General features: G+C 44.3%; 1 protein-coding gene and 1 long non-coding RNA gene across 2 annotated transcripts in view; one reads left to right on the top strand and one right to left on the bottom strand.

Annotated features, from left to right (window-relative positions):
- LOC118889177 overlaps positions 1-11,006 on the bottom strand; it is a 34,510-nt gene extending 23,504 nt beyond the window's left edge. The window contains exon 1 of the long non-coding RNA XR_005018433.1: positions 10,630-11,006. This is a non-coding gene — a long non-coding RNA (uncharacterized LOC118889177). The remainder of the gene's footprint in view (positions 1-10,629) is intronic.
- A 121-nt stretch (positions 11,007-11,127) lies between these two features.
- Positions 11,128-13,237, top strand: RPLP1 (ribosomal protein lateral stalk subunit P1). Its single transcript, XM_036840914.1, has 4 exons — positions 11,128-11,335; positions 12,043-12,117; positions 12,771-12,888; positions 13,101-13,237. Exons 1-4 carry the CDS (start codon positions 11,264-11,266, stop codon positions 13,178-13,180), a joined length of 345 nt encoding a protein of 114 aa, XP_036696809.1. The 5' UTR covers positions 11,128-11,263; the 3' UTR covers positions 13,181-13,237.
- The last annotated feature ends 12,729 nt before the right edge of the window (positions 13,238-25,966 follow it).

The raw sequence follows: 25,966 nt of genomic DNA, 5'->3' as shown, positions 1-25,966 counted from the left end.
ATGTGGATGTGGAGCAAAGGGAACCCTCCTACACTGTTGGTGGGAATGTAAGTTGGTGCAGCCACTATGGAAAAGAGTATGAGAGTTCCTCAGAAAACTAAAAATAGAATTACCATATGATCCATCAATCCCACTCCTGGGCATATATCCAGACAAAACTGTAATTCAAAAAGATACATGCACCCTGGGACTTCCCTGGTGGTCCAGTGGTTAAGAACCAACTTTCCAACGCAGGGGACACGGGTTCAATCCCTGGTCGGGGAACTAAGATCCCACATGCCACGGAGCAACTAAGACCATGCGCGCCGCAACTACTGAGCACACAAGCCACAACTAGAGAGCCCACGCGCCGCAACTACAGAGCCCATGTGCTCTGGAGCCTGCACGCCACAACTACAGAGCCCACGTGCTCTGGCGCCTGCGCGCCACAACTAGAGAGCCCGCATGCCGCAACTACTGAGCCCACATGCCACAACTACAGAGAAGCTCGTGTGCCGCAATGAAAGCTCCCCCATGCTGCAATGAAGATCCTGTGCAACAAAGATCCAACGCAGCCAAAAATAAATAAATAAATAAGTAAATAAATATTTTTTTAAAAAAGAGAATATCAGAAGTCAAAGAAGCTATTAAAGACTATCAGGATATTAGAAGACTTAAGAGACAACTGGAAATGGTTCCCACTGGTCAGAAACAAGATAATTAGAGCATCAAAAAGAATGGCAACTGTAATGTACTAAAATAAATAAAACATATATTTAAGAAAAAAATAACTTCTCCCTTTGATTAAAAGAAAAAAAAACATACATGCACTCCTATGTTCATAGCAGCACTATTCACAATAGCCAAGCCATGGAAACAATCTAAATGTCCATCGACAGATGAATGGATAAAGAAGATGTGGTACATATACACAATGGAATATTACTCAGCCATAAAAATGAAAGAAATAATGCAATTTGCAGCAACGTGATGCAACTAGAGATTATCATACTAAGCGAAGTAACTCAGAAAGAGAAAGACAGGGAGCACAGACAGCAGAAGCAAGAAGAACTACAATTCTACAGCCTGTAAAAGGAAAACCACATTCACAGAAAAACAGACAAAATGAAAAGGCAGAGGACTTTGTACCAGATGAAGGAACAAGACAAAACCCCAGAAAAACAACTAAATGAAGTGGAGATAGGCAACCTTCCAGAAAAAGAATTCATAATAATGATAGTGAAGATGATCCAGGACCTCGGAAAAAGAATGGAGGCAAAGATCGAGAAGATGCAAGACATGTTTAACAAATACCTAGAAGAATTAAAGAACAAACAAACAGAGATGAACAACACAATAACTGAAATGAAAACTACACTAGAAGGAATCAATAGCAGAATAACTGAGGCAGAAGAACGGATAAGTGACCTGCAAGACAGAATGGTGGAATTCACTGCCATGGAACAGAATAAAGAAAAAAGAATGAAAAGAAATGAAGACAGCCTAAGAGACCTCTGGGACAACATTAAATGCAACAACATTTGCATTATACGGGTCCCAGAAGGAGAAGAGAGAGAGAAAGGACCAGAGAAAATATTTGAAGAGATTATAATCGAAAACTTCCCTAACATGGGAAAGGAAATAGCCACCCAAGTCCAGGAAGTGCAGAGAGTCCCAGGCAGGATAAACCCAAGGAGAAACATGCCGAGACACACAGTAATCAAATTGACAAAAATTAAAGGCAAAGAAATATCATTGAAAGCAACAAGGGGAAAACGACAAATAACATACAAGGGAACTCCCATAAGGTTAACAGCTGATTTCTCAGCAGAAACTCTACAAGACAGAAAGGAGTGGCATGCTATATTTAAAGTGAAGAAAGGGAAGAACCTACAACCAAGATTACCTGGCAAGGATCTCATTCAGATTCAAATGGAGAAATCAAAAGCTTTACAGACAAGCAAAAGCCTAGAGAATTCAGCACCACCAAACCAGCTCTACCACAAATGCTAAAGGAACTTCTCTAAGTGGGAAACACAAGAGAAGAAAAGGACCTACAAAAGCAAACCCCCCAAAATTAAGAAAATGGTAACAGGAACATACATATCGATAATTACCTTAAACATGAGTGGATTAAATGCTCCAACCAAAAGACACAGGCTCGCTGAATGGATACAAAAACAAGACCCATATATATGCTGCCTACAAGAGACCCACTTCAGACCTAGGGACACATACAGACTGAAAGTGAGGGGAAGGAAAAAGATATTCCATGCAAATGGAAATCAAAAGAAAGCTGGAGTAGCAATACTCATTATCAGATAAAAGAGACTTTAAAATAAAGAATGCTACAAGAGACAAGGCAGGACACTACATAATGATCAAGGGATCAATCCAAGAAGAAGACATAACAATTATACATATATATGCACCCAATATAGGAGCACCTCAATAAATAAGGCGACTGCTAACAGCTATAAAAGTTGAAATCGACAGTAACGCAATAATAGTGGGGGACTTTAACACCTCACTTACACCAATGGACAGATCATCCAAACAGAAAATTAATAAGAAACACAAGCTTTAAATGACACAATAGACCAGATAGACTTAATTGATATTTACAGGACATTTCATCCAAAAACAGATTACACACTCTTCTCAAGCACACACAGAATATTCTCCAGGATAGATCACATCTTGGGTAACAAATCAAGCGTCAGTAAATTTAAGAAAACTGAAATCATATCAAGCATCTTTTCTGACCACAACACTATGAGGTTAGAAATCAATTACACGGAACAACACATAAAAAAACCAAACACATGGAGGCTAAACAATACATTACTACATAACCAAGAGATCACTGAAGATATCAAAGAGGAAATCAAAAAATACCTAGAGACAAATGACAATGAAAACACGACGATCTAAAACCTATGGGATGCAGCAAAAGCAGTTCTAACAGGGAAGTTTACAGCAATACAAGCCTACCTCAAGAAACAAGAAAAATCTCAAATAAACAACCTAACCGTACACCTAACGGAACTAGAGAAAGAAGAACAAACAAAACCCATAGTTAGCAGAAGGAAAGAAACCATAAAGATCAGAGCAGAAACAAATGAAACAGAAGCAAAGAAAACAATAGCAAAGATCAATAAAACTAAAAGCTGGTTCTTTGAGAAGATAAAATTGACAAACCATTAGCCAGACTCATCAAGAAAAAGAGGGAGAAGACTCAAATCAATAGAATTAGAAATGAAAAAGGAGAAGTTACAACAGACACTGCAGAAATACAAAGCATCCTAAGAGACTACTACAAGCAACTCTATGCCAATAAAATGGACAACCTGGAAGAAATGGACAAATTCTTAGAATGGCATAACCTTCCAAGACTGAACCGGGAAGAAACAGATCAATCACAAGCACTGAAATTGAAACTGTGATTAAAAATCTTCCAACAAACAAAAGTCCAGGACCAGATGGCTTCACAGGTGAATTCTATCAAACATTTAGAGAAGAGCTAACACCCGTCCTTCTCAAACTCTTCCAAAAAACTGCAGAGGAAGGAAAACTCCCAAGCTCATTCTATGAGGCCACCATCACCCTGATACCAAAACCAAAGATACTACAGAAAAAGAAAATTACAGACCAATATCACTGATGAATACAGATGCAAAAATCCTCAACAAAATACTAGCAAACAGAATCCAACAACACATGAAAAGGATCATACACCATGATCAAGTGGGATTTATCCCAGAGATGCAAGGATTCTTCAATATATGCAAATCAATCAATGTGATACACCATATTAACAAATTGAATAAGAAAAACCATATGATCATCTCAATAGATGCAGAAAAAGCTTTTGACAAAATTCAACACCCATTTATGATAAAAACTCTCCAGAAAATGGGCATAGAGGGAACCTAGTTCAACATAATAAAGGCCACATATGACAAACCCACTGCAAACATCATTCTCAATGGTGAAAAACTGACAGCATTTCCTCTAAAATCAGGAACAAGACAAGGATGTCCACCCTCGTCACTATTATTCAACATAGTTTTGGAAGTCCTAGCCATGGCAATCAGAGAAGAAAAAGAAATAAAAGGAATACGAATTGGAAAAGAAGAAGTAAAACTCTCACTGTTCGCAGATGACATGGTACTATATATAGAAAATCCTAAAGATGCCACCAGAAAACTACTACAGCTAATCAATGAATTTGGTAAAGTTTCAGGATACACAATTAACGCACAGAAATCTCTTGCATTCCTATACACTAATGATGAAAAATCTGAAAGAGAAATTAAGGAAACACTCCCATCTACCACTGCAACAAAAAGAATAAAATACCTAGGAATAAACTTACCTAGGGAGACAAAAGACCTGTATGCAGAAAACCATAAAACAATGCTGAAAAAAATTAAAGATGATACAAACAGATTGAGAGATATACCATGTTCTTGGATTGGAAGAATTAATACTGTGAAAATGACTATATGATCCAAAGCAATCTACAGATTCAATGCAATCCCTAGCAAATTACCAGTGGCATTTTTTACAGAACTAGAACAAAAGATCTTAAAATTTGTATGGAAACACAAAAGACCTCAAATAGCCAAAGCAGTCTTGATGGAAAAAACAGAGCTGGAGGAATCAGACTCCCTGACTTCAGACTATACTACAAAGCTACAGTCATCAAGACAATATGGTACTAGCACAAAAACAGAAATATAGATCAGTGGAACAAGACAGAAAGCCCAGAGATAAACCCACACACCTATGGTCAACTAATCTATGACAAAGGAGGCAAAGATATACAAGGGAGAAAAGACAGTCTCTTCAATAAGTGGTGCTGGGAAAACTGGACAGCTACATGTAAAAGAATGAAATTAGAACACTCCCTAACACCATACACAAAAATAAACTCAAAATGGATTCGAGACCTAAATCTAAGACTGGACACTATAAAACCCTTCGAGGAAAACATAGGAAGAACACTGTTTGACATAAATCACAGCAAGATCTTTTTTGATTCACCTCCTAGACTAATGGAAATAAAAACAAAAATAAACAAATGGGACCTAATGAAACTTAAAAGGTTTTGCAAAGCAGAGGAAACTACAAACAAGATGAAAAGACAACCCTCAGAATAGGAGAAAATATTTGCAAACGAATCAACGGACAAAGGATTAATCTCCAAATATATAAACAGCTCATGCAGTTCAATATTAAAAAAACAGCCCAATCAAAAAATAGGCAGAAGACCTAAATAGACATTTCTCCAAAGAAGACATACAGATGGCCAAGAAGCACATGAAAAGCTGCTCAACACCACTAATTATTAGAGAAATGAAAATCAAAACTACAATGAGGTATCACCTCACACCAGTTAGAATGGGCATCATCAGAAAATCTACAAACAACAAATGCTGGAGAGGGTGTGGAGAAAAGGAAACCCTCTTGCACTGTTGGTGGGAATGTAAATTGATACAGCCACTATGGAGATCAGTATGGAGGTTCCTTAAAAAACTAAAAATAGAATTACCATGTGACCCAGCAATCCCACTACTGGGCATATACCCAGAGAAAACCATAATTCAAAAAGACACATGCACCCCAATGTTCACTGCAGCACCATTTACAATAGCCAGGTCACGGAAGCAACCTAAATGCCCATCGACAGACGAATGGATAAAGAAGATGTGGGACATATATACAATGGAATATTACTCAAGCATAAAAAGGAACGACAGTGGGGCATTTGTAGAGACGTGGATGCATCTAGAGACTGTCATACAGAGTGAAGTAAGTCAGAAAGAGAAAAACAAATATCATATATTAACGCATATATGTGGAATCTAGAAAAATGGTACAGATGAACCGGTCTGCAGGGCAGAAATAGAGACACAGATGTAGAGAACCAATGTATGGACACCAAGCGGGGAAAGCGGCGGGGGCCGGGGGTGGTGGTGTGATGAATTGGGAGATTGGGACTGACATGTATACACTGATGTGTATAAAACTGATGACTAATAAGAACCTGCTGTATAAAATAAACAAATAAAATTCAAAAAAAAGAGAAAGGCAAATACCATATGATATTCCTTGTATGTGGGATCTAAAATATGACACAAATAAACTTATCTATGAAACAGAAACAGAGTCACAGAGAACAGACTTGTGGTTGCCAATGGGGAGGGGGTTGGAGGACGGATGGATTGGGAGGTTGGGGTTAGCAGATGCAAGCTATTATATATAGAATGCATAAACAACAAGGTCCTACTGTATAGCACAGGGAACTATATTCAATATCCTATGATAAACCATAAGGGAAAAGTATGTTAAAAAAAAGAATGTACATATATGTATAACTGAATCACTTTGCTATACAGCACAAATTAACACAACATTGTAAAACAACTATACTTCAATAAAAAAACACTATTTCTTATTAGTATAGTTTAAAATGGGAAAAATCTTGTTTTACTGTGTGTTGATATGTATTATATTCACCAGATCAGTTTTTTGTTAAGTACACTGGTGAGGGAAGTATGTTTTGGACTGATTCATTCTGGCTTTGGAAACGTTTGAATTTTTCAATAATTTTACATTTTTCCTCCCAAATTCCACTATAACTGCTTCCTAGATTTAGATGAAAACTCAAAACAAGTTTTATTTTTAGAAACCTTGATAGTTTTTTTTTTTAAAGCTTTTTAAAAAGTTTGGGGGCTTCCCTGGTGGCGCAGTGGTTGACAGTCTGCCTGCCGATGCAGGGGACACGGGTTCGAGCCCTGGTCTGGGAAGACCCCACATGCCGCAGAGTGGCTGGGCCCGTGAGCCACAACTACTGAGCCTGCGCGTCTGGAGCCTGTGCTCCGCAATGAGAGGCCACGACAGTGAGAGGCCCGCGCACCACGATGAAGAGTGGCCCCCGCTTGCCGCAACTGGAGAAAGCCCTCGCACAGAAACGAAGACCCAACACAGCCAAAAATAAATAAATAAATAAATTTTTTTGAAAAAAGATAAGATGGGAAACAAAACTTGTACAAATCTAGAAGATTTGACACTCCCATCACTTTAAAAAAAAAAAAGTTTGGGATATTAAGATATGTTTACATTTGTGGATAAGATGAACCCAAGTGGGACTCTAAATTGGGGGATTCCAATGGAAATGTTTGGTCAGGGATGATGAGATAATGGCATTGATTAAACAAAGCAGGTTCCTGGGGAAAACAAAAAACTGAATCACCTTTCCAGGAAACTAGGCAAATTCCAAGAGGGAAATAATTGATGAAATGTAAAGATTACCATTTTGTTAGTAGGAGTTAAATTTAAGGTTCAGATATGTAATAAATGATACACATACACGTTGTAGACAATTCAAAATACCAAAAATAAAGGAAAAGTTAAGACACTGATGAAAGAGACTGAAGACCCAAATAAATGGAAAGATATTCCATGCTCATGGTTGTAAGAATACTGATAAAATGTCCATACTACCCAAAGCAATCTACAGATTCAATGCAATCCCTGTCAAAATTCCAATGGCATTTTTCACAGAAATAAAACAACCCTAAAATTTATATGAAACCACAACACATCCTGAATAGCCAAAGCAATCTTGATAAAGAAGAACAAAGCTGGAGACATCACAAAGCTATAGTAATCAAACAGTATAAAAACAAACACATAGATCCATGAAACAGAATAGAGAACCCAGAAATAAACTCATGCATATACAGTCAATTAATTTATGACAAAGGAGCTAAGAATATACAATATTCAATAAATGCCGTTGGGAAACTAGACAGCCACATGCAAAAGAATGAAAGTAGGCCACTATCTTACACCATACACAAAAAATTAACTCAAAACGGATTAAAGAATTGAATGTAAGGCCTGAAATCATAAAAATCCTAGAAGAAAGCATAAAGCAGTAAGCTCCCTGTCACAGGTCTTGGTGATGATTTTTTGGATCTGACTCCAAAAGCAAAGGCAATAAAAGCAAAAACAAATTAGAGGGATTACATTAAACTAAAAAGCATGTGCATTGAAAAGGAAACTATCAACAAAATGAAAAGGCAACCTACTGAATGGGAAAAGATATTTGCAAATCATGTACCTGACAAAGCGTTAATATCCAAAATATATTAAAAACTCATACAACTCAATAACAAAAAAACAAACAATCAAATTAAAAAACAGGCAGATCTGAATAGATATTTTTTCGAAGACATACAGATGGGCAACAGGTACTTGAAAAGGTGCTCAACATCACTACTAATCAGTGAAACACAAACTTAAACCACAATGGGCTATCATCTCCCACCTGTTAAGAATGGCTATCATCAACAAGAGCTAACAAGTGTTGGCGAAGATGGGGAGAAAGGGAACCCTCATGCACTGTTGGTGGGAATGTAAATTGGTGCAGGCGCTACGCAAAACAGTATGGAGGTTCCTTCGAAAATTAAAACTACTATAATCTGTCCCACGCCCCAACCCACAGCACTGGATTCCGAACATGTCCCGGGCAGGTGTGGCAGTGCCCCCTTGTCATGAAGTGGCCTGCGTGACCAGGGAACAATGCAGCCCCCTGTCAGGACAGTGTGGCATTGCCAGCCAACTCTAGATATAGTGCACCAGGTAGTGCCCTGTCCACTTGCCCCACTGCTGGGCAGGAGATGCACTTGTTTGGCGTCTACCATGTCTCGGCACAAACAGTGTCCCTTATACCGCCACCCGAGGGCACAGCAGGACAATGGCCTCTGCTCCGTGCCCCTCATTCTCCGACTCCCTCAGTGGCCCAGAGGCTGCCTCCCACTGGGCTCTGGGCTGCATCCCCACACCTTGTTGGGGAGCGCCTTCTCAGCTGGCCTGTTCCCGCTAGTTGGAAAGAGCTGCGTAGATCAGTTCCCATCAAGTTTGTACAGTCCTTGTAACTACTCCCCCCCAAACCCACCCACTTCGGTGCTGGCTGGGACTGGACTGGGTCCGCCGTGCCAGCCCTTTTGGACCTAACTCCTGTAGTGTCTGCTTTGACCCCTGCCCCAGTCTCTGCTCCCTGTGTCCCCTGTCCTCCGGACTGGAAGTTAAGGAAGGCTGCATGGAGGAAGCAGCTGCTCTCTTTATTCAGTGTAAGTGGGAGGGTGTCTTGGCAGGGAAGGGTGCTTCCCTATGTACAGGCTTACCAGCAGCCCTGGCCCACTGGGACAGCTTCGACGCAGGAGGGTGGGGTGCGGGGCCTCCTCGCGAGTCTCGGCTCCCTTCCAGGCACTTGCCTGCTGTGTTAGCAGCTAGTCTTGTTTGGGCCCGCGCTGCCCTCCCCTCTGCTCTTCAGGAGTCCTGCCTCCATGCCCACTCGTGCACTTGGCTGCTTCAGCACTCACGCCCAGCGCTGTAACGACCTGTGTCTCTGGATTGACTGTGAGCCCCTAGGGCAGGGCTCCATCAGTCAACCTCGTGTCCCTGCTACACATCGGTGCTATTAAACATGAGTTGGATCCATGGGAAGAAAAAAAAAAAAAAATCCAGAAATTCTACTTCTGAGTATTCACTAGAAGACAACGGAAAACACTAACTTAAAAAGATACCTGCACCCCCATGTTCACTGCAGCATTATTTACAATCTCCAACGCATGGAAACGACCTAAGCGTCCACCAACGGATGAATGGATAAAGAAAATGTGATGGAATACTATTCAGCAAAAAAAGAATAAACTCTTGCCATTTGAGACAACACAGGTGGAACTTGAGAGCGTTATGCTAAGTGAACTAAGTCAGAGAAAGGCAAATACCATATGACCTCATTATATGTGGAATCTAAACAAACAGACAAAAAAAAAAACCAAAAAAACCAAAAACAAGCTCATAGATACAGGAAACAGATTTGCGGTTGCCCAAGGTGGGGATGCGGGGCTGAGTGAAATTGGTGAAGGGGGATCAAAGCTACAAATTTCCAGTTATAAAATAAATAAGTCATGGGGATGTAAGGTACAGCATGGTGACTACTGTGAATAATGTACCACACACTGAAAAGTTGCTTACAGAGTAGACCTCATCGCACACAAATAAATTTGTTCTCTATGTATGATTGATGGATGTTAACTAGACTTATTATGATGATCACTTCCCAGTACAAACAAATGTCGAATATTATGTTGTACACCTGAAACTAATATATCAATTATACCTCAATTTAAAAAATTCTAAAGAAAACCTCTCAGCATGAACCCAACACCAGTTTCATTAGCTTCAAAGGACCCAAGAAGGCAATACAGCACCTAGCCAGACAGCAGTTACATCAAGAGGTCTTTTAACATCACAAGTACAGTTTCAAGGCATTTACATCCAACCACGGGTTCCCTTATTTACAAAAAAAAAAAAAAAATGAAGCTTAAGTGGCAAGTTCTCCTATATTCCTAATATATCTTTTATGCTTTGGGCGAAAAAAAAAAGAAGACAAAATTTACTCATAATCCCCAAACCCATCCCTCTCTGCACACACAAGAAGGAAGCACTGAATTTAGGTTCCTAGATTCCAAATCCAGGTTCGGCCTCGTAGTAACTGCGGAATCTTGTGTAGTTACCGGGCCTACACCTTAGTTTTGCCATCCACAAAATGGAGATAATAGTACTTACCTCTTATGCTGGGTGAGGATTAAACGAATCCTTGCAGAGTGTGGCTCAGTGCCTGGGTCACAGTAGGCGCTCAAATGCCTCTGCTACAGTAACGTTGCAGGTTTCTCATTTTCTCCTATATTCACTTAGCATTTTATCCGAGAAGCTGCGCTAAGCACCGGGACCTCCAGGTTAAAACCTGTTTCCTGCTCTTCAGCAGGTCACTGCCTGCTTAAACACTCTCACACGGGCTACAGCAGGTGGAAGTGATACCTGTTTATCTAGGCAACTTTTTGCTAAAAATATTTTTACTGTTCACAAGCCCTAAGTTTTTACCCAAGCCTCGGGAACTAGCGTCTGCAAACGCTTATTAACTTTTTGAACCCGCAAACGAGCGAGATACGTGTTTGCGCAGGCGTCTTTGGTGTGTTGTCGCGAGATGTTCTAGTCCCGCCTCTTCCGGTAGACTCGGGCGCCGATTGGTCCGCTTGGCTAGTATAAGATGCTGCGCGAAGGCGGGCACTTCCTTTTCCTCAGTTTCCGCTAAGGTGCTCGGTCCTTCCGAGGAAGCTAAGGCCGCGTTGGGGTGAGATCCTCACTTCATCCGGCGACTAGCACCGCGCCCGGCAGACCCTGCCTAGCACTCGTCCGCACCATGGCCTCCGTCTCGGAGCTCGCCTGCATCTACTCAGCCCTCATCCTGCACGATGATGAGGTGACGGTCACGGTGAGTGCGGGCGTGGGCCGGTGGCGGGGCGCAGGTTCCCCGCCTTCGCAGGCGTCCGGGGCGGACTCTTCTGGCCGGAGCCGCGGCAGTCGACACCCCAGCGGAGGGGGACGGGCGGAACGGGCTCCCATCGGGTGGTCCCATGTGCGGGGCGGCCTGGGGCCTCGGCCACGTGCCCGCCCCGGAGGGAGTGGCTTTCACTTGGCGGCGGCGCGCTCGGGCTTTGAGAACCTGTATTTAGAGAAACTTGTGCAACACGTGGGCAGCCTCATCCGCAGCTAGAAAATGCCCCAGGACGCTTTATACCTCCATTTGGTGTGATTTCCTTTCGTGCTCTTGAGAAGACCTCCTGGGGCCTGGCTGCGTGGTGTGGAGGCTCTGCTCCACCTCTGGCCTTGCCTCACAACTTAAAATAGCTGCGTGACTTGGGCAAGTCCCAGCCTGTGAAGTGGCAGCGATGAACTCGAGGCCGTGCAAAGTACCTGGCACACAAGAGCAGAGGCTTTTTTTTTTTTTTTTGCCTTTAGAGTGGAAGAAAGAGTCGTCTTAAATTAGCATACATGCGGTGCCGATAGAATATTTGAACTGGGTAAACGTAGTTTTGTACACATGTTACGAGTGATTTGCTTTCAATTTGCAGTATTTCGGAGACATTTACGAAAGCTAAACTTTGCTGTCTGATGGATTGCCGTTTTTATTTGTTTTAGGAGGATAAGATCAATGCCCTCATTAAAGCAGCCGGTGTAAATGTTGAACCTTTCTGGCCAGGCTTGTTTGCAAAGGTAAGGTGATGGTGGCAGTGATTTGGAGAAGCAAATTTTGGAAGACCATTAAGTCAGGTGCTCATTCTAACCTCCAGAAGTGCCAGAATTCCACTGGACTTGTCCAAGTATGAGCAATAATTTCCTCATTTCTATCTCTAGGAGGTAATTAAGGTTTTGCTTTGTTATGTCTTTTTCTCTTGGTCTCAGACTCTGCTTTCTCTTTCCTTCTGTTCTAAAATCATGAGGAAGATATATTAACCAGGTCATTCCTTCATAAAACGGTCGCCCAGGAGGTAATAGACTAATGAAAACCGGATTCCTACCCAAGGAACTTAGCACTGGTTACCTTCCATTGTGTAGGCTACTTAATCTCTGGCAAGTGAAACTGATAGCCTCTAACTATTCACCTCCTGTCCTTCAACCTTGAGACTTGAAAGATTGGAAACATTGTTCCTAAATCATCTTCAGTGAATTCCCTTGGGAAAAGTCCTAGAATTGCATAGTATAAAAAACTGAATTCACTCTAAAGAGGAGATATGAACTGTGGAAAGCATCTTGGTTTGAGTGTTTAAGGAAGCTTGAAATTTCTCCTAGCAAGTTAAGCCAGCATTTTGGTGCTGGAACAAAAGGACAGAACTAAGCATTTACCTATATATGCATGTGTATTGCAGGCTTTGGCCAATGTCAACATCGGGAGCCTCATCTGCAATGTGGGGGCAGGTGGACCTGCCCCAGCAGCTGGTGCTGCACCAGCAGGAGGTCCTGCCCCCTCCACCACTGCTGCCCCAGGTAGGAAACTTGGTATCAGAGCGTGGAGATTAAAAGTATTATAGACAAAATTGTTCTTCATTTGCTAAGAGTAGATGATGTATAGAAATCTTAAAACCAGAGGCATAGTTTGATGAGGGAAATCTAGGGTATTTTTGACCACGTAAGTTGAAGGGCCTGGAGCTCTTTGGAGTTTGAGAGAGGTAACTGACTATTTTTTGTTTTGTTTTTAGCTGAGGAGAAGAAAGTGGAAGCAAAGAAAGAAGAATCTGAAGAGTCTGATGATGACATGGGCTTTGGTCTTTTTGACTAAACCTCTTTAGTAGCACGTTCAATAAAAAGCTGAGCTCTTTGCTGCTGTTGGTCTTACTGATAGTTCTGGGGATGTGTTGTGTAAAGATGAACTGTGGCTTTCAGTGGTCTCTTCCTGAAAGAAGAAGCTGGGTGCAGCATTGAGAACTGCATGGAGAGGCAGGAGGAGAAAGGTTCAGAGCAGACACCTTGTCCTGACTACCCACATGACTTCATGATTACAGGCTCTGTCCTCTAGACCTGAATAAGAGTCACTGTTGGGGGTGATCCAGACCTCAGATTTCTGAAAAACTAACAAATGAAGCAGCTTTTGGGGGAGAGGTGATTGAATGGTGGTGTGAAGTGGAAATTGGTTCGCTTTTCAAAATGCCAGGGCCACCCTAGAACTTGGATTTATATAACATGATTCTTGTGTATTCAGAGCATGTTAGGTGCCAGGCACTTGGGACATTTGTGCAATTAATAGCTGGGGACATGGGATTGAGGAGTTGAGCAGGACTTCCTGGCCCCAACCGTCCTCACTCCAGTGTACAGGACCATTTGTATATGTTACTGTAGCCATTTGGGCAAGTGGCTGGTGTATCCTGTAAAATTGGACATCAAGATACATCTCTGGTAATGTTTAAAGCAGTGCTGAAAAATGAAAATCTCAGAGGTCCATCAAATAAGTGGCCTTAAGTTGTCAGTGGTGGAAACTACAGATATGGAGGAATTCTTACAGAGTGAGATTTAAAAGCAAGTCTTAGTAAATAACATATATATAGCACGTTACCCTTTTTGTAAAGCTCAAATTTTTAGAGATTAAGTCATTCATATCTGATAAAGATAAGGTAGGGTAAATAATTTAGGACCTGAGGTGGGTGGGATACAATGAGAGAACATAGATGTCATGGTTCAAATTTAGACATGGAAAAGGGCATCGCGGAGCACTAGGGAATGTGTCATAAAACAAAGATGATCTACATCCACATGGTAAGTGCCTACTTTTCCTCACTCTCCTCATCCATAGCTCACCTAAATGAAGGCCAGCACTGTGCTAATCTCAGGCGTCATTCTGTACAACAATCCCATGCTGGTAAGACCCCACGTCAGGTGGATAAGTAGAAGCTCAGAGGTTTTCATGCGTTTTGGTTACAAAGTAGTAAGTGCCTGGAAGGATTAAAACCAGGCAATGACTCGGAAGCCTGCTTTAACTGCATCTCCATGCTCCTGCTCCTTTCTCCTGCATCAGCTTTCTCATCTGAAGTGATGAGAGTATATCCTCTAGAGTTCGGAGATAACGGCTTCCTTGCATCTAGCATTCAAGGAGGGAACATCCACATTTCACTTAGCTGAAATATTTTTTGGATGGGTTAAAGAGAATACAAGATAAAGAAAAGCACAGCATCTAAAACAGCTGAAAATTAGTGGTAAATTGGGATATTATAAATTTAAGTTATCCAAACCAAACAATGCAATCGCAAACGTTCACTCTAGCAAGACTCATGTTAACATGGCCTAATGGATGGCCCAGCTTTTTAAAAGAAACCTTTACTATAGTAAGAATCTAATAGAGCTAAAAAACCTTTCCAAAGAATGATCTGATAATCAAATTAGGGGACCCACATCCACATATAGGAATGCCAGTCTTTTATTCATTAGATATCAGTAATAAAACCTGTCCAGTTCCACTGACCTTTCAGTTCTCTGAGCCTTGATTTCCGATTTGCAAAATGGAAATCATATCTACTTCATGTTAGAGAATGAACGAAGTAATGCTTGCTGGCATGCGACTGTTATTTCCCGTCTGCATAAGGCACAACACAGCTGGCATCCCTGGTTTCCAGAATCCCAGGTCCAACCTTGTGCTCCCCAAGCCCCCTCCCTGCCGATCCTGCCCAGTCATGGCTTCTTTATTATGACACTTGAGGGTTGCGTACCTGGTTGGTTTCTTATAGTTTCACACTTCTGACGTTCACCAAGCATACTTGTTACTTTGTTTAAACAGTTCCTTGTTCTTAAAATTCTATTCACATCTCCTGTGGCTACTGAAAGCATACCTCGGTCCATGGCCAGCTCACTCACCCCTCTAATAATCCTGCATTAGCAGGAAGCCAGCATTAGGTATATGGGCTCTAATCCCCATCTTCTGAAGAATCTTGGGAACAGACATGTTCATTGACAAACCACCTAAGAAGACAACTTTTTAAAAAGTTCGCAGGGGCTTCCCTGGTGGTGCAGTGGTTAAGAATCTGCCTGTCAATGCAGGGGACACGGGTTTGAGCCCTGGTCCAGGAAAATCCCACATGTCGCCGAGCCACTAAGCCCCTGCACCACAACTACTGAGCCTGCGCTCTAGAGCCTGCGAGTCGCAACTACTGAGCCCGTGTGCCACAACTACTGAAGCCTGCGTGCCTAGAGCCTTTGCTCTGCAACAAGAGAAGCCACGGCAATGAGAAGCCTGCGCTCGCTGCAACTAGAGAAAAGCCTGTGCATAGCAACAAAGACCCAACGCAGCCAAAAATAAATAAAATTTTTTAAAAATTATTAAAAAAAAAAGTCCACAGAATGTGTTGGACAATGGGATAGGTTTAAAAAAAAATCCGAAGCGCCTATCAACTGTTTTACTCTAATTCTTTTTTTTGTTGTTGTTCTTTCTTCTCAGCTAAAAATGATAAGGAGAGATCCATACATGAAATGTGAAGTTTTAAAACCACCTTTTGGAAAAGAAAAACCAATTGAAAGAATTCAAAATATTTATGCAACAAAACAACTTGGTATATTGCTACAAATTCAAATAAAATGTGTCAAATCCTTTCTCCCCCATAATTTGTAAATGTGTAATTGTGCATTTTTGACAGTTTGTTCAGTATCTTCCTGCCTCCATGCAGTGAGTTCGGGGATCGGGGGGACTGTGTTGCTCACCTGTATCCCCAGTACTTATCACAACGCCTGGCTTATTGTTGACATTACTATTATATTTATCAGAGCCAAACCTTCTCCTTTCACACGGAAGGTAATCAATGCCCAGACAGAGGAGGACCTTGCTCAGCAGCAGTGACTGGCCAAGCCAGAAGTGGAACCCAAGTCTCTGGACTAGCGAATGCCCTTTCCACTGCAGCAGGCCTGCCCCCTACCACAAGCCTCATTCAGTCAATTCACACTTAGTACGCACCTTCCAGGTTGCCAGGTGCAGATGTAGGTGTTCAGGCCCTGAGATGGGAACCCACGGACCCACATGAAGACTGAAGGCGCAAGACGCTGGTACCAGGTCTGGCTTTACACATTCCATAATCCTAAATCCGCAAGACCCGGGTCCGCGGACTCAAACGACAGCGTCCCGGCATTCCCCCAGGTGATGCCAGGGCCACGCCTTATTGATGAGCGTGGAATTCTCAGCAGGTGGGACAGCATAAGCAAGGAGTGGCGCCCCGCAGCCCGCAAACTTCCTTCCGGACACTGTGACCTGTCGCCTCCCCCATCACGTCTACATCGCCTAGGATGAGGGGAGAATATGCAGGAAAACTTGGAGACTGAGACCAGGCGACCGGGTGAAGTATTCTCAGCTCTCCTCAGCCGTACCTTCCACAGAAATCACTCTCCTCAACTGGCACTGATGCCGGGGCTTCGGACACCCGCGCTCGAGTTCTTATAGTGCGCCTTACGCCAATCAACGTCCGCGCTGGGAGGAAGGGGCGGGATGGGAGGCGGGGTTAGAAGACGAGTGTGGCCAGGGGAAGCGAACTCCTCAATTGCACTGAGGCTTATTGACCGCGAGGGGCGCGCGCGCCTCGGGGCTTTTGCGCGTGCCCGTTACCATCAATCCCGCTAGTAAAAGTTTTAAAGTCTGGTTTGGTGGCGGCATCGCAGTCGCGGGCGCCGGTGAGTGGATCAAGGCAACTAATCTGTTGTGAAACCTCTAGGTCAGGAGATTCCTGCTCTATCATTAACCAACAGGAATGGGATGGGGCATATTTGTAAACTGGGAATAATGAGCCCATTCCTGCCATAAGGCTGTTTTTTTGAGGGGTGGGGAGCAACAACAGATTTCGGCGTTTGGACGTTACTAATTAATATCACGGAGTTAGCTCCCTGTTCTTTTATTTTGGGGGCAGTGGATCCTGCCTGTTCACAGCACCTTGGTTTCCAGAAAGCGGTTTTTTGCCCAGAGAAAGAAGCGGGAAGATTTGTTCTACTTTTGACTGCTTATCATTAGCTGAGTCATCTGGGAAGCTGTTAAACAAAACGAAACAAAACAGAATACCCGAATGCAACAAACAACAACAAAATAGCTTCCTGGGCCCCTCCACAGGTCGATGAACCAGGACCTCCCGGAAGGCGGCAGGGAGTCTGCATTTTAACTAGCTCTCCTGAGGATTTTGATGAGTAGGGTTGGGAACTCCTGGTTTAGGGCAAACCCAGCTCCTCACGCAGTGCCTGCCATGTAGGTGGTGCATAATAAGCATTGTTTGAAAGAATGACTGTGTACACCTGAAACTAACCCAACATTGTAAATCAACTATAATATAAAATAAAAATTAAAAACAAAACAAAAAGAACGACAATTAATAACTGTCTTCAGATCCTGAAGGAAGATTTAACAGTTGAATTATAAACCATGTTGTCAACACTTGGAAGATGGACCGTTGCTTTGAGTGAAAATGACTACAACTGGGCTTCCCTGGTGGCGCAGTGATTAAGAATCTGCCTGCCAATGCAGGGGACACGGGTTCGAGCCCTGGTCTGGGAAGATCCCACATGCCGTGGAGCAGCTGAGCCTGTGCGCCACAATTACTGAGCCTGCGCGTCTGGAGCCCATGCTCCGCAACAAGAGAGGCCGCGATAGTGAGAGGCCCGCGCACCGCGATGAAGAGTGGCCCCCACTTGCCACAACTAGAGAAAGCCCTCACACAGAAACGAAGACCCAACACAGCCATAAAAAAAAAAAAAAAAAAAAAAGACTAAAACTCTTTAAGGAGTGTAATTGGTTTCCATCTCTCAGAATTTAAAGTGCCCTTACCTTCCACTCAGGAATTTCACTTATAGGAATCCATCCAAAAATATATGTACAATTTCACTGAAGCATTATTTGTAAGAGGGGGAAAAAAAAAAGTGCATGAGAGGAGGCTTTCATGTAGCCATTAACAGGAGTGCTGCTATTGAAAGATATCTATGACACCTTGTTAAGTGAAAAAGGCAAATTACAGACTATTATCCATAATATCCCTAAAAGATTCATATGCATATGTTTATATGTGTAAATAAAATTTCTGGAAGGATTCAAAAGTAACAACATGTGATTACCTCTGAAAGGAGAGATTGGACAGGGCAGGAGAGAGATTTTTTTCCATTTCAATTTATCCTTTTCCATATTGCTTGCATTTAAAAAAACCATGACCATGCATTACTTTTAATAGCTCTTAAGTCCGGTTTAGTAATGGCAATGTGGTCTCTGACGCTGGTGAGTGGATTAAAGCAACTAATCTGTTGTGAAACCTCTATGTCAGGAGCGTCCAGCACTTTCATTAGCCAGCAGGAATGGGATGGGACATATTTGTAAATGGGGAATAATCACCCTGTTCTTGCTGTAGGGCTATTTGAGGGTTGGGGAGCAACAATGAACGTTATTATTAATTTTTCAAAAATTGGAGGGGCTTTAATATGAAAGAGAAACTCACTTTATTCCAGTGAGCTATGGAGGGAAGAACTCTGACCAATTTTGAGAGCGTTTTAGCTCCAAATAGGGAAAAACTTTGCTGGGCATTAGGCAGAGGCTGGGAGAAATAAGACAATGTCTGTTTAGGGAATGAGTGTGGACTAGATATGTCTTCCACCAGTGAGATCCCATCAGTCTTTTGGGATAGAGGGTTAAGGGCTCTGATGTCAGACTACCTGGGTTGACTCAAATCCCACTCTGCCACTAAATAAGGCTGTGTGACCTTAGGAGAACTGTCTAACCTCTCTGTGCCTCCGTTTCTTCATATGCATGGTGGGGTTAATGATGATACCTACCTCATAGAGTTCTTGTAGGATTCAATGAGATGGCACATGTAAAACACTTAGCACAGTTCCTGTTCAAAAAATGTTAGCATTTCTTTGCTATCTCATATGATGGATTGACATTTAAAAAATTAAAAAGAGTATCAGAGAAAAAATGCCTACTATTGGAGCAGCTGTTTTATTTTTACACCCTTTAAATTTTCATGGAAACAGCCACATACTGGATTTTCAGGATTAATGGAATTAGTAGATTGGTAGAATTGCATTCATGCCGGATGGCTTTGCTTACAAATGGAATTTTTGAAAGTTTCTTTCTTCCAGATGCTTGCTCAGTGCTGCCCCTGTGTGGTGAGGCAGGCAGGTAGGGGTGCGGGCTGTCGGCCCAGGGGTGAGCAAGGCAGTCCGCACATATGAAAGGAAAGGCATGTTTGTGTGCCCACCAGTGACCCAGTCAGGAAGAAACCAAGTGCATTTTCACGTGGTCTTGCCTCCTGTGTAATTTACTTAAGCATATTAAGAGGAAAAGTCAAATGTGCTAAGTTCATTTCTTGTCTAAGAACAAGGAAGAACTTGACTGAGCTGCTGTGCAAGCTGCTGTACCCTTGGCTTTCCTCCAAGGTTGTTGGAAGAAACGGCCACATGAAAACCACTTCTGCTTTTTCCATAAAACTTATGGAGGCTGTTGTGTTGTTACTGTCTCCTAAATAAGGTCTTGTGTGAAAAATTCTTTTAGATTTAGGACTGGAAGGGGCTTCCCTGGTGGCGCAGTGGTTAAGAATCCGCCTGCCAATGCAGGGGACACGGGTTCGAGCCCTGGTCTGGGAAGATCCCACATGCCGCGGAGCAACTAAGCCCGTGCGTCACAACTACTGAGCCTGCGCTCTAGCACCCGCGAGCCACAACTCCTGAGCCCATGTGCCACAACTACCGAAGCCCGTGTGCCTAGAGCCCGTGCTCCACAACGAGAAGCCACTGCAATGAGAAGCCTGCACACCGCAACGAAGAGTAGCCCCCGCTCGCTGCAACTAGAGAAAGCCCACATGCAGCAACGAAGACCCAACACACAGCCAAAAATAAATAAATTTGTTAAAAAAGAAAAAAATTTAGGACCAGAAGAAAGTTTGTATCCTCCAGGGAATTGGTAGCCAGTCCTCCTTTATAATAACAAGAGCTCTGTGACTTATCACGCTCGCGTCTCTGCCTGAGAAACAGCACCAGGCTTAATGCCCAATCTCAGCCATTAAATTGACCTAAATGGATAATGGATTTGCTTCCTCATCCTTTTCTTGGTACTGATTTAAAAAAAATTTTCTTTTTCTTTTTTTGTGGCTCTTGTAATGACTTCACGGCATACTTGTACTTTGATCTATGTTCTCATATCCTTTCAAGAAAGAGGAAAGGAATCCATAAATTAAACAAAGAGTGGAATGTTTCAAGTTGGTTGGTGTGTGTGTGTGTGTGTGTGTGTGTGTGTGAAAAGTTATTTGAGATGATTTTAAGTCAGTGGTTGCACTTGGGTTTTTGAGACTAACAAGTTTACGGGTCAAAGATTTCAGACCCAAATGTTTTTTTACCTGGGAAAATGAGAAGCTCATGTAAACAAGGCCATCAAGGAAGTTATGAGGTGTGGGCAAAGGACCAGAAGCTATTAGGGTTTGTTTCCTTAGCCACTACCACTAAGGACAATATTGAATCAGCATTAATATTTGCAGACAGAAAGTTGGTCACCTATTTGGACGAAAAATATTTTCTCACCTCTGTCTTCATTAGGGCTTCACTTCCTTGAAGTGGTCTTTAAGTATAAAAATTGTCCTGGGAAGGTTAAGACATAAGTTCCTTGACACCTCAGAGCAAATGAGATGGACTCCCAGATTCTCCTTTCTGAGGGTCCTTTCAGAGTCCGGTTCTGCTTCAGCTGGCTGTGTGACAATAAGTCCCATGACCTCTCTGGTCCCCACACCCCTCCTGGCATGAAGGGCTTGCAAGGAAGCTTCTGCCTCACGCAAGGCCAATGCCAGCTCCCTCCCAGGGCCCCGGGAAGCAGCCGGTGCCAGTGGAGTCTCCACACCACAGCTCCTGGCTCTGTTTACTCTCAAGTAAAGCCTTCCTTCTGTTTACTCAGCAAAGATTCTTTTAAGACAGGCTAAGCACACGGTTTACTCTGCTAAGAAGCCTTGCCATTTACTGTGAGGACCTGTGTTGACTTATTCTCGAGCCTCCGTTGACATTCACTGGGAAACGTTAACGCAAACACAAGGAGACATCCTGGGAGCTGCAGCCCTGACAAAGTGCTCTGGAAAGGGCCTTCCTTTCTGTTTTGGTTAGAACCACCTCGATAGTTAAAAATAACAGTCATGTACCACACGACGAGATTCTAATGATCTCCTTTTTGGTTTTAGATTCGGTTTCCGAACACTTAGGCTAAAGGGCTCTGGAAAGCTTTTGCAGCATTAATTCTGGACGAGACCGTGTCTGTGCCAACCTCCTTCCTGGCACAGCTGCAAAGAACCTGGGCTGGGGGATCAAGTACAGCTCGGCCTCTAGGTGGCCCTGTGATTTTGAGACAGTTGCTTCCTCTCTCTGGCTCTTGGCTTTCTCATCCGTAGGGTGAGGGGAAGTGGTTTCCTTGCTCATCTCCCCAGCTAGACTGGGCCCGGGGCCTGAGCACTGATCCTAAGAGCGCTCAAAAATGTTTGTTGAATAAATGGATGAATAAGACACGCCAGCTGATCCCTCCCGCCTTGCTCTTGTGCCCGAATCCTCCCCAAAGACCGGCTTGGCCTTGAGTCATCGTCTGACAAGATCTGCTAATGGGGTCATTGCAGACAACCACAAACCCCCAACGTCTGAATCAGCCGTTGTGGCTGCCAAGGGCTTTCACTTGCCTCCGTCTCCATCTCCTCCCGGCTCCCCATCCAAGCTGATGCTTGTAAAGGAAACACCTTTGCAGGTGAGGGGACTGTGTATTTGGTTTGTCTTCGTTGCCTGGAAACTGTTGACATCCCGAGACATTCTGTTGCCTTCGCTGGCTCATGAAAAATTGATGACTTTTTTCTCTGTCAACAAACTCGCGGCCTGTTCACCTTGGCTGGGAATGAGTGGGAAGCTTGCTCCTTGCTCTGCAGCTGTTTGCTTTCTTTCAAGCTGTTGGGTTACTTTACTTAGAGGTGGCGGTGGGGACCAGAGACAGTGGGGCCGGTTGAGTGCGGCTGTGTGCAGGTAGCCAATGCTAACGTGGAGAGGGCTGGTTTTACTTCCCTCAAGCGCTCCTTCAGTTCCACCAAGCGCCTTCCCCAGCTGATCGGAAACACCTCTCCCCTCCAAGGCATCCCCTGGGTGCACCCTGCCCAGAGGCCTTCTCTGGCCTTTCCGGGCCTGGATCCTCCTTGCCCGCTGGGGGCAGCCTGCAATGCACAACTACTGTCCATTTTCCTTCCGCTTGGTCTGGTTTCTCCTCTTGGCAGTGGAACAGCCTTGTCACCCCATCCCTGAGGGCAGGCAGTTGATCTTCCCGGACAAGCACAGCATATTAGATTTAGAAAGGATCTCAGAGAGCATCTGTGGAAGAGGAAGCTCAGAGTGGCAAGGTGATGTGACCATCCAATTTTGGACTTAAGCTCAGGGTGTCTATCGCCCTTGCCCTACAGCAGGTTAAGACCCCCACCCCTACCTCCCAGCTTGCCAGGGGAAGGATCTGCCTTCCCATAGGCCTCCTTGGCTCTGACAGCCTCAGCTTTCCTGCTCATGTCTCTCACAGATGGAGAGCGCAGAACCCAGGAGCTGGCTTCTCACTGCTGTCTTTGGGGCCCTGCCCCTGGGGATTTCTCAGGCCTATGCTATCCCTCTGCTCCAGCTGCAAGTGCAGGGATGAACCCCGAGTCAGCATCAGGACCCAAGTCTCAGGATGGCACAGAGTCCCTGCCTCTACTGAGGCAGTGCCCTTGGGAATGGGTTCCTCATGACTAGCCATGGGACCTCAGGCAGACATTTTGCCCAGTGGCCATTTGGACCAGTGCCACTCAAAGTGTGATCCCAGAACTGTGCTGGCTCACGAACTATTGTTACCTGAAGACAGTTACAGGAAGTACTCACTGAGGACTTGTGAGGAAGTATTTAGAAACTTTTATAGCAACTTGACAGTGCCACATCATTCAAGCAGCATTTCGTTTTTTAAAAGTAATTCATTTTTATGAATTTTAACAAAAAGTATTGGTCCATGACAAATTGAAAGTTGAAAAAAAAAAGTGACAGCGTGGTCCTTTTCCACGGATGTCTTAGGAAGCACTGCGCCTGACCTCGTTTTCCAACCTGCACTGGGATGCTCCCCAGAGCCTTGGTCCTGTGAAGTTCCCCTTTGGGGCAGGAGGGGGCGACAGAGACATAGGTAATCTGTCCTTCCTCCAGCAAGGCCAGTTCATTCTCCAAGCATCCTCCATTTGACCACTTCTGGATGCTGGGACACGGGGAGAAAGGAAGTCTTTCTTCTTTATGTTTGCCTCAGCTGAGAGAAGAGTCACCAGAGAGAATGTCCAGTAGGGCTGGCCACATGGAGATGGCAGGAAAGTGTGGATCCCAGCCAGGGACATTCTTCCTGGGGAAGTGTAGCTGTGGCTTGGACATATAGGAGCAGAGCTCTGAGCCTGGGTTTGAATCCTGACTCCTCCTCTTAGTTGCTGTGAGACCTTGGCAAAGCCTCTTAACCTCTGGGAAAGCCAGTTTCTTCAAGCGTAAAGGGGCCACGATAATGGTACCTACCCCACAGGGCTCTTGGGGGATTTAAGGAGATGATCCACGTAAAGCACTTAGTACTGTGCCTGGTCTGTATAAACAGTCAATATATGTCTTCACTATCAGGACAGTCCCATTATGCCTTGTTCTCTCTCAGTCCCTGCAAGGTTGGGAAACACCCCCATTTCTAGATGGGCAAGTGGAGGGCAGCCAGGATCCTTTCCACCAGTCACTCTGGACCCTGTGACACGGGGAGATTTGGCTCAGTCCCCACCTCCTCCAGGAAGTCTGCTGTGATAGATGCAAACTGCAGGAGTCTGTCCATCCTGGCTTCATTTTTCTAAGTACTATTTTTTCTTTCTAATTTCTTCCTACTCCACATCTCCCCAGCTTTGCACAGACTCTGCACATTTCATAGTATATAAGGCACGTTGCCACTGGAAGGCATTGTGACGTGGTGGTTACAAGCCTTGAACCTGGAGCCAGGCTGCTTGGGTTGGAACCCTGGCTCTACGTCTTTCCAGCTGTGTGACTTTGGGCAACTTGCTTGACTCCTCTGAGCTCTCCTTATTCTACCTTATGTATTACTGTGATAATTGAGTGAGGTAATGTGGGTGAAGGTCAGGTGCCAAGGGACATCAGCAGATGAGGAAACTGAGGCTCAGGAAGGAGACATGCTCAGCTACTGGGTACTTGCTGTATATTAGACTCTAGACAACCCCCAGCAGAGAGGTGGGCACTTTTGTCTCCAGTTGGCAGATCAGGGAACTGAGACTCAGTTTACATACATCTGTAGGACTATGAAGAATTGGAGTTGGGTTGCTGACCTCCAGTGTCTGATACAAAGTCCAGAGTTCCTCTCTGCCTGCTTTTATTTTTTTTTTAGTATTTATTTATTTATTTATTTAAGTTTATTTTTGGCTGCTTCGGGTCTTAACTGCGGCATGTGGCCTCTTCGTTGTGGTGTGCAGGCTTCTCTCTCTAGCTGTGGTGCGCAGGCTCAGTAGCTGCAGTGCGCAGGTTCTCTAGTTGTGGCTCGCATGCTCAGTAGTTGTGGCATGTGGGCTTAGTTGCCCCGCGGCATGTGAGATCTTAGTTCCCTGACCTGGGCTCAAACCCGTGTCGCCTGCATTGGAAGGCGGATTCTTAACCACTGGACCACCAGGAAAGCCCCTCTGCCTGCTTTGTGACAGGAGGGTAGGACAATGCGGGGGTTTTGGGCCCCCTAGGCACAGACCTAAAAGCCCAGAAATAACATCACACTTTTCTCTCTGATTTGCCCCAAACCTAGAGAACTTTCGAGAAGACAGGGGTGTTAGTGAGACACTGGGGCTCCTATTTGGGGGAACCCCCAGAGCCTCTGTTAACAGGTAGCCCCTTGGCGTTAAACGGTCTTGCAGAAGAGAGTGGGAGCGAGCAGCAGGGGGCACTGTGACAGCGGAAGAGGGCCGAGGCTTCCCTGGGAACGGACCCAGGGCTCTGACTGCTCCTGGGCAAAGCTCAGCTGCATGAGGTGGGACACGAGCCTACGGGTCCACACTGCATCCTCCACATGGGAGCTGAGAACTAGAGGGGTCTCCAGAAGTCAGTCAGAATGCGCATTGTGAGCCCTGACTTTGGAGCTGGCGGACTTGGATTTGAAAGTCTGCTCAGCTCTTTCTATCAATAGTTATGTGATGCTGGGCAAGTCGCTTCACTTCTTTGGAGCCTCAGTGGCCTCAACCAAAACCAAAACCAAAAAATCTGTTCCATGGGGCCGTTGGGAGGATCAGTGTGATGATGTGGGTACATTTCTTAGCGTGCGCCTGGCACCTCATGAGCATTCAGTGAATGGCAGCTATTACTAAGAGATATGTGATTTGCAGGGTCGTCCCAAAGAGGTGAGGCCCCTTCCCCTCAAGGTCTGGGGCCCTGTGCTGCTCTGTCCCCCTGCTGCGGCCCTTCATGGGCTCACCCCCCCGGGGACACTGACCTATGTGGGCCTCTTTCTGCCCAAGCAAACTGCCTATGCCCAAGGACAATGTTTGTTGTCAGAGGCTTGTGGATCCCATTAGGGCCAAGGTGCTTGTGGGAGGGCCGT

This window comes from Balaenoptera musculus, chromosome 2, assembly GCF_009873245.2.
Source record: "Balaenoptera musculus isolate JJ_BM4_2016_0621 chromosome 2, mBalMus1.pri.v3, whole genome shotgun sequence".
Lineage (NCBI taxonomy): Eukaryota > Metazoa > Chordata > Mammalia > Artiodactyla > Balaenopteridae > Balaenoptera > Balaenoptera musculus.
Note: the sequence above shows the minus strand (reverse complement) of the source record. Positions and strands in the feature narration are given on the sequence as shown.

Excerpts from the sequence above, each read along its gene's own strand:
- RPLP1 (XM_036840914.1), top strand. The coding sequence starts at position 11,264 with ATGGCCTCCGTCTCGGAGCTCGCCTGCATCTACTCAGCCCTCATCCTG. Across the intron at positions 11,336-12,042 it reads ATGATGAGGTGACGGTCACG|GAGGATAAGATCAATGCCCT; the intron begins GTGAGTGCGGGC and ends TATTTGTTTTAG. Across the intron at positions 12,889-13,100 it reads CTCCACCACTGCTGCCCCAG|CTGAGGAGAAGAAAGTGGAA; the intron begins GTAGGAAACTTG and ends TTTTGTTTTTAG.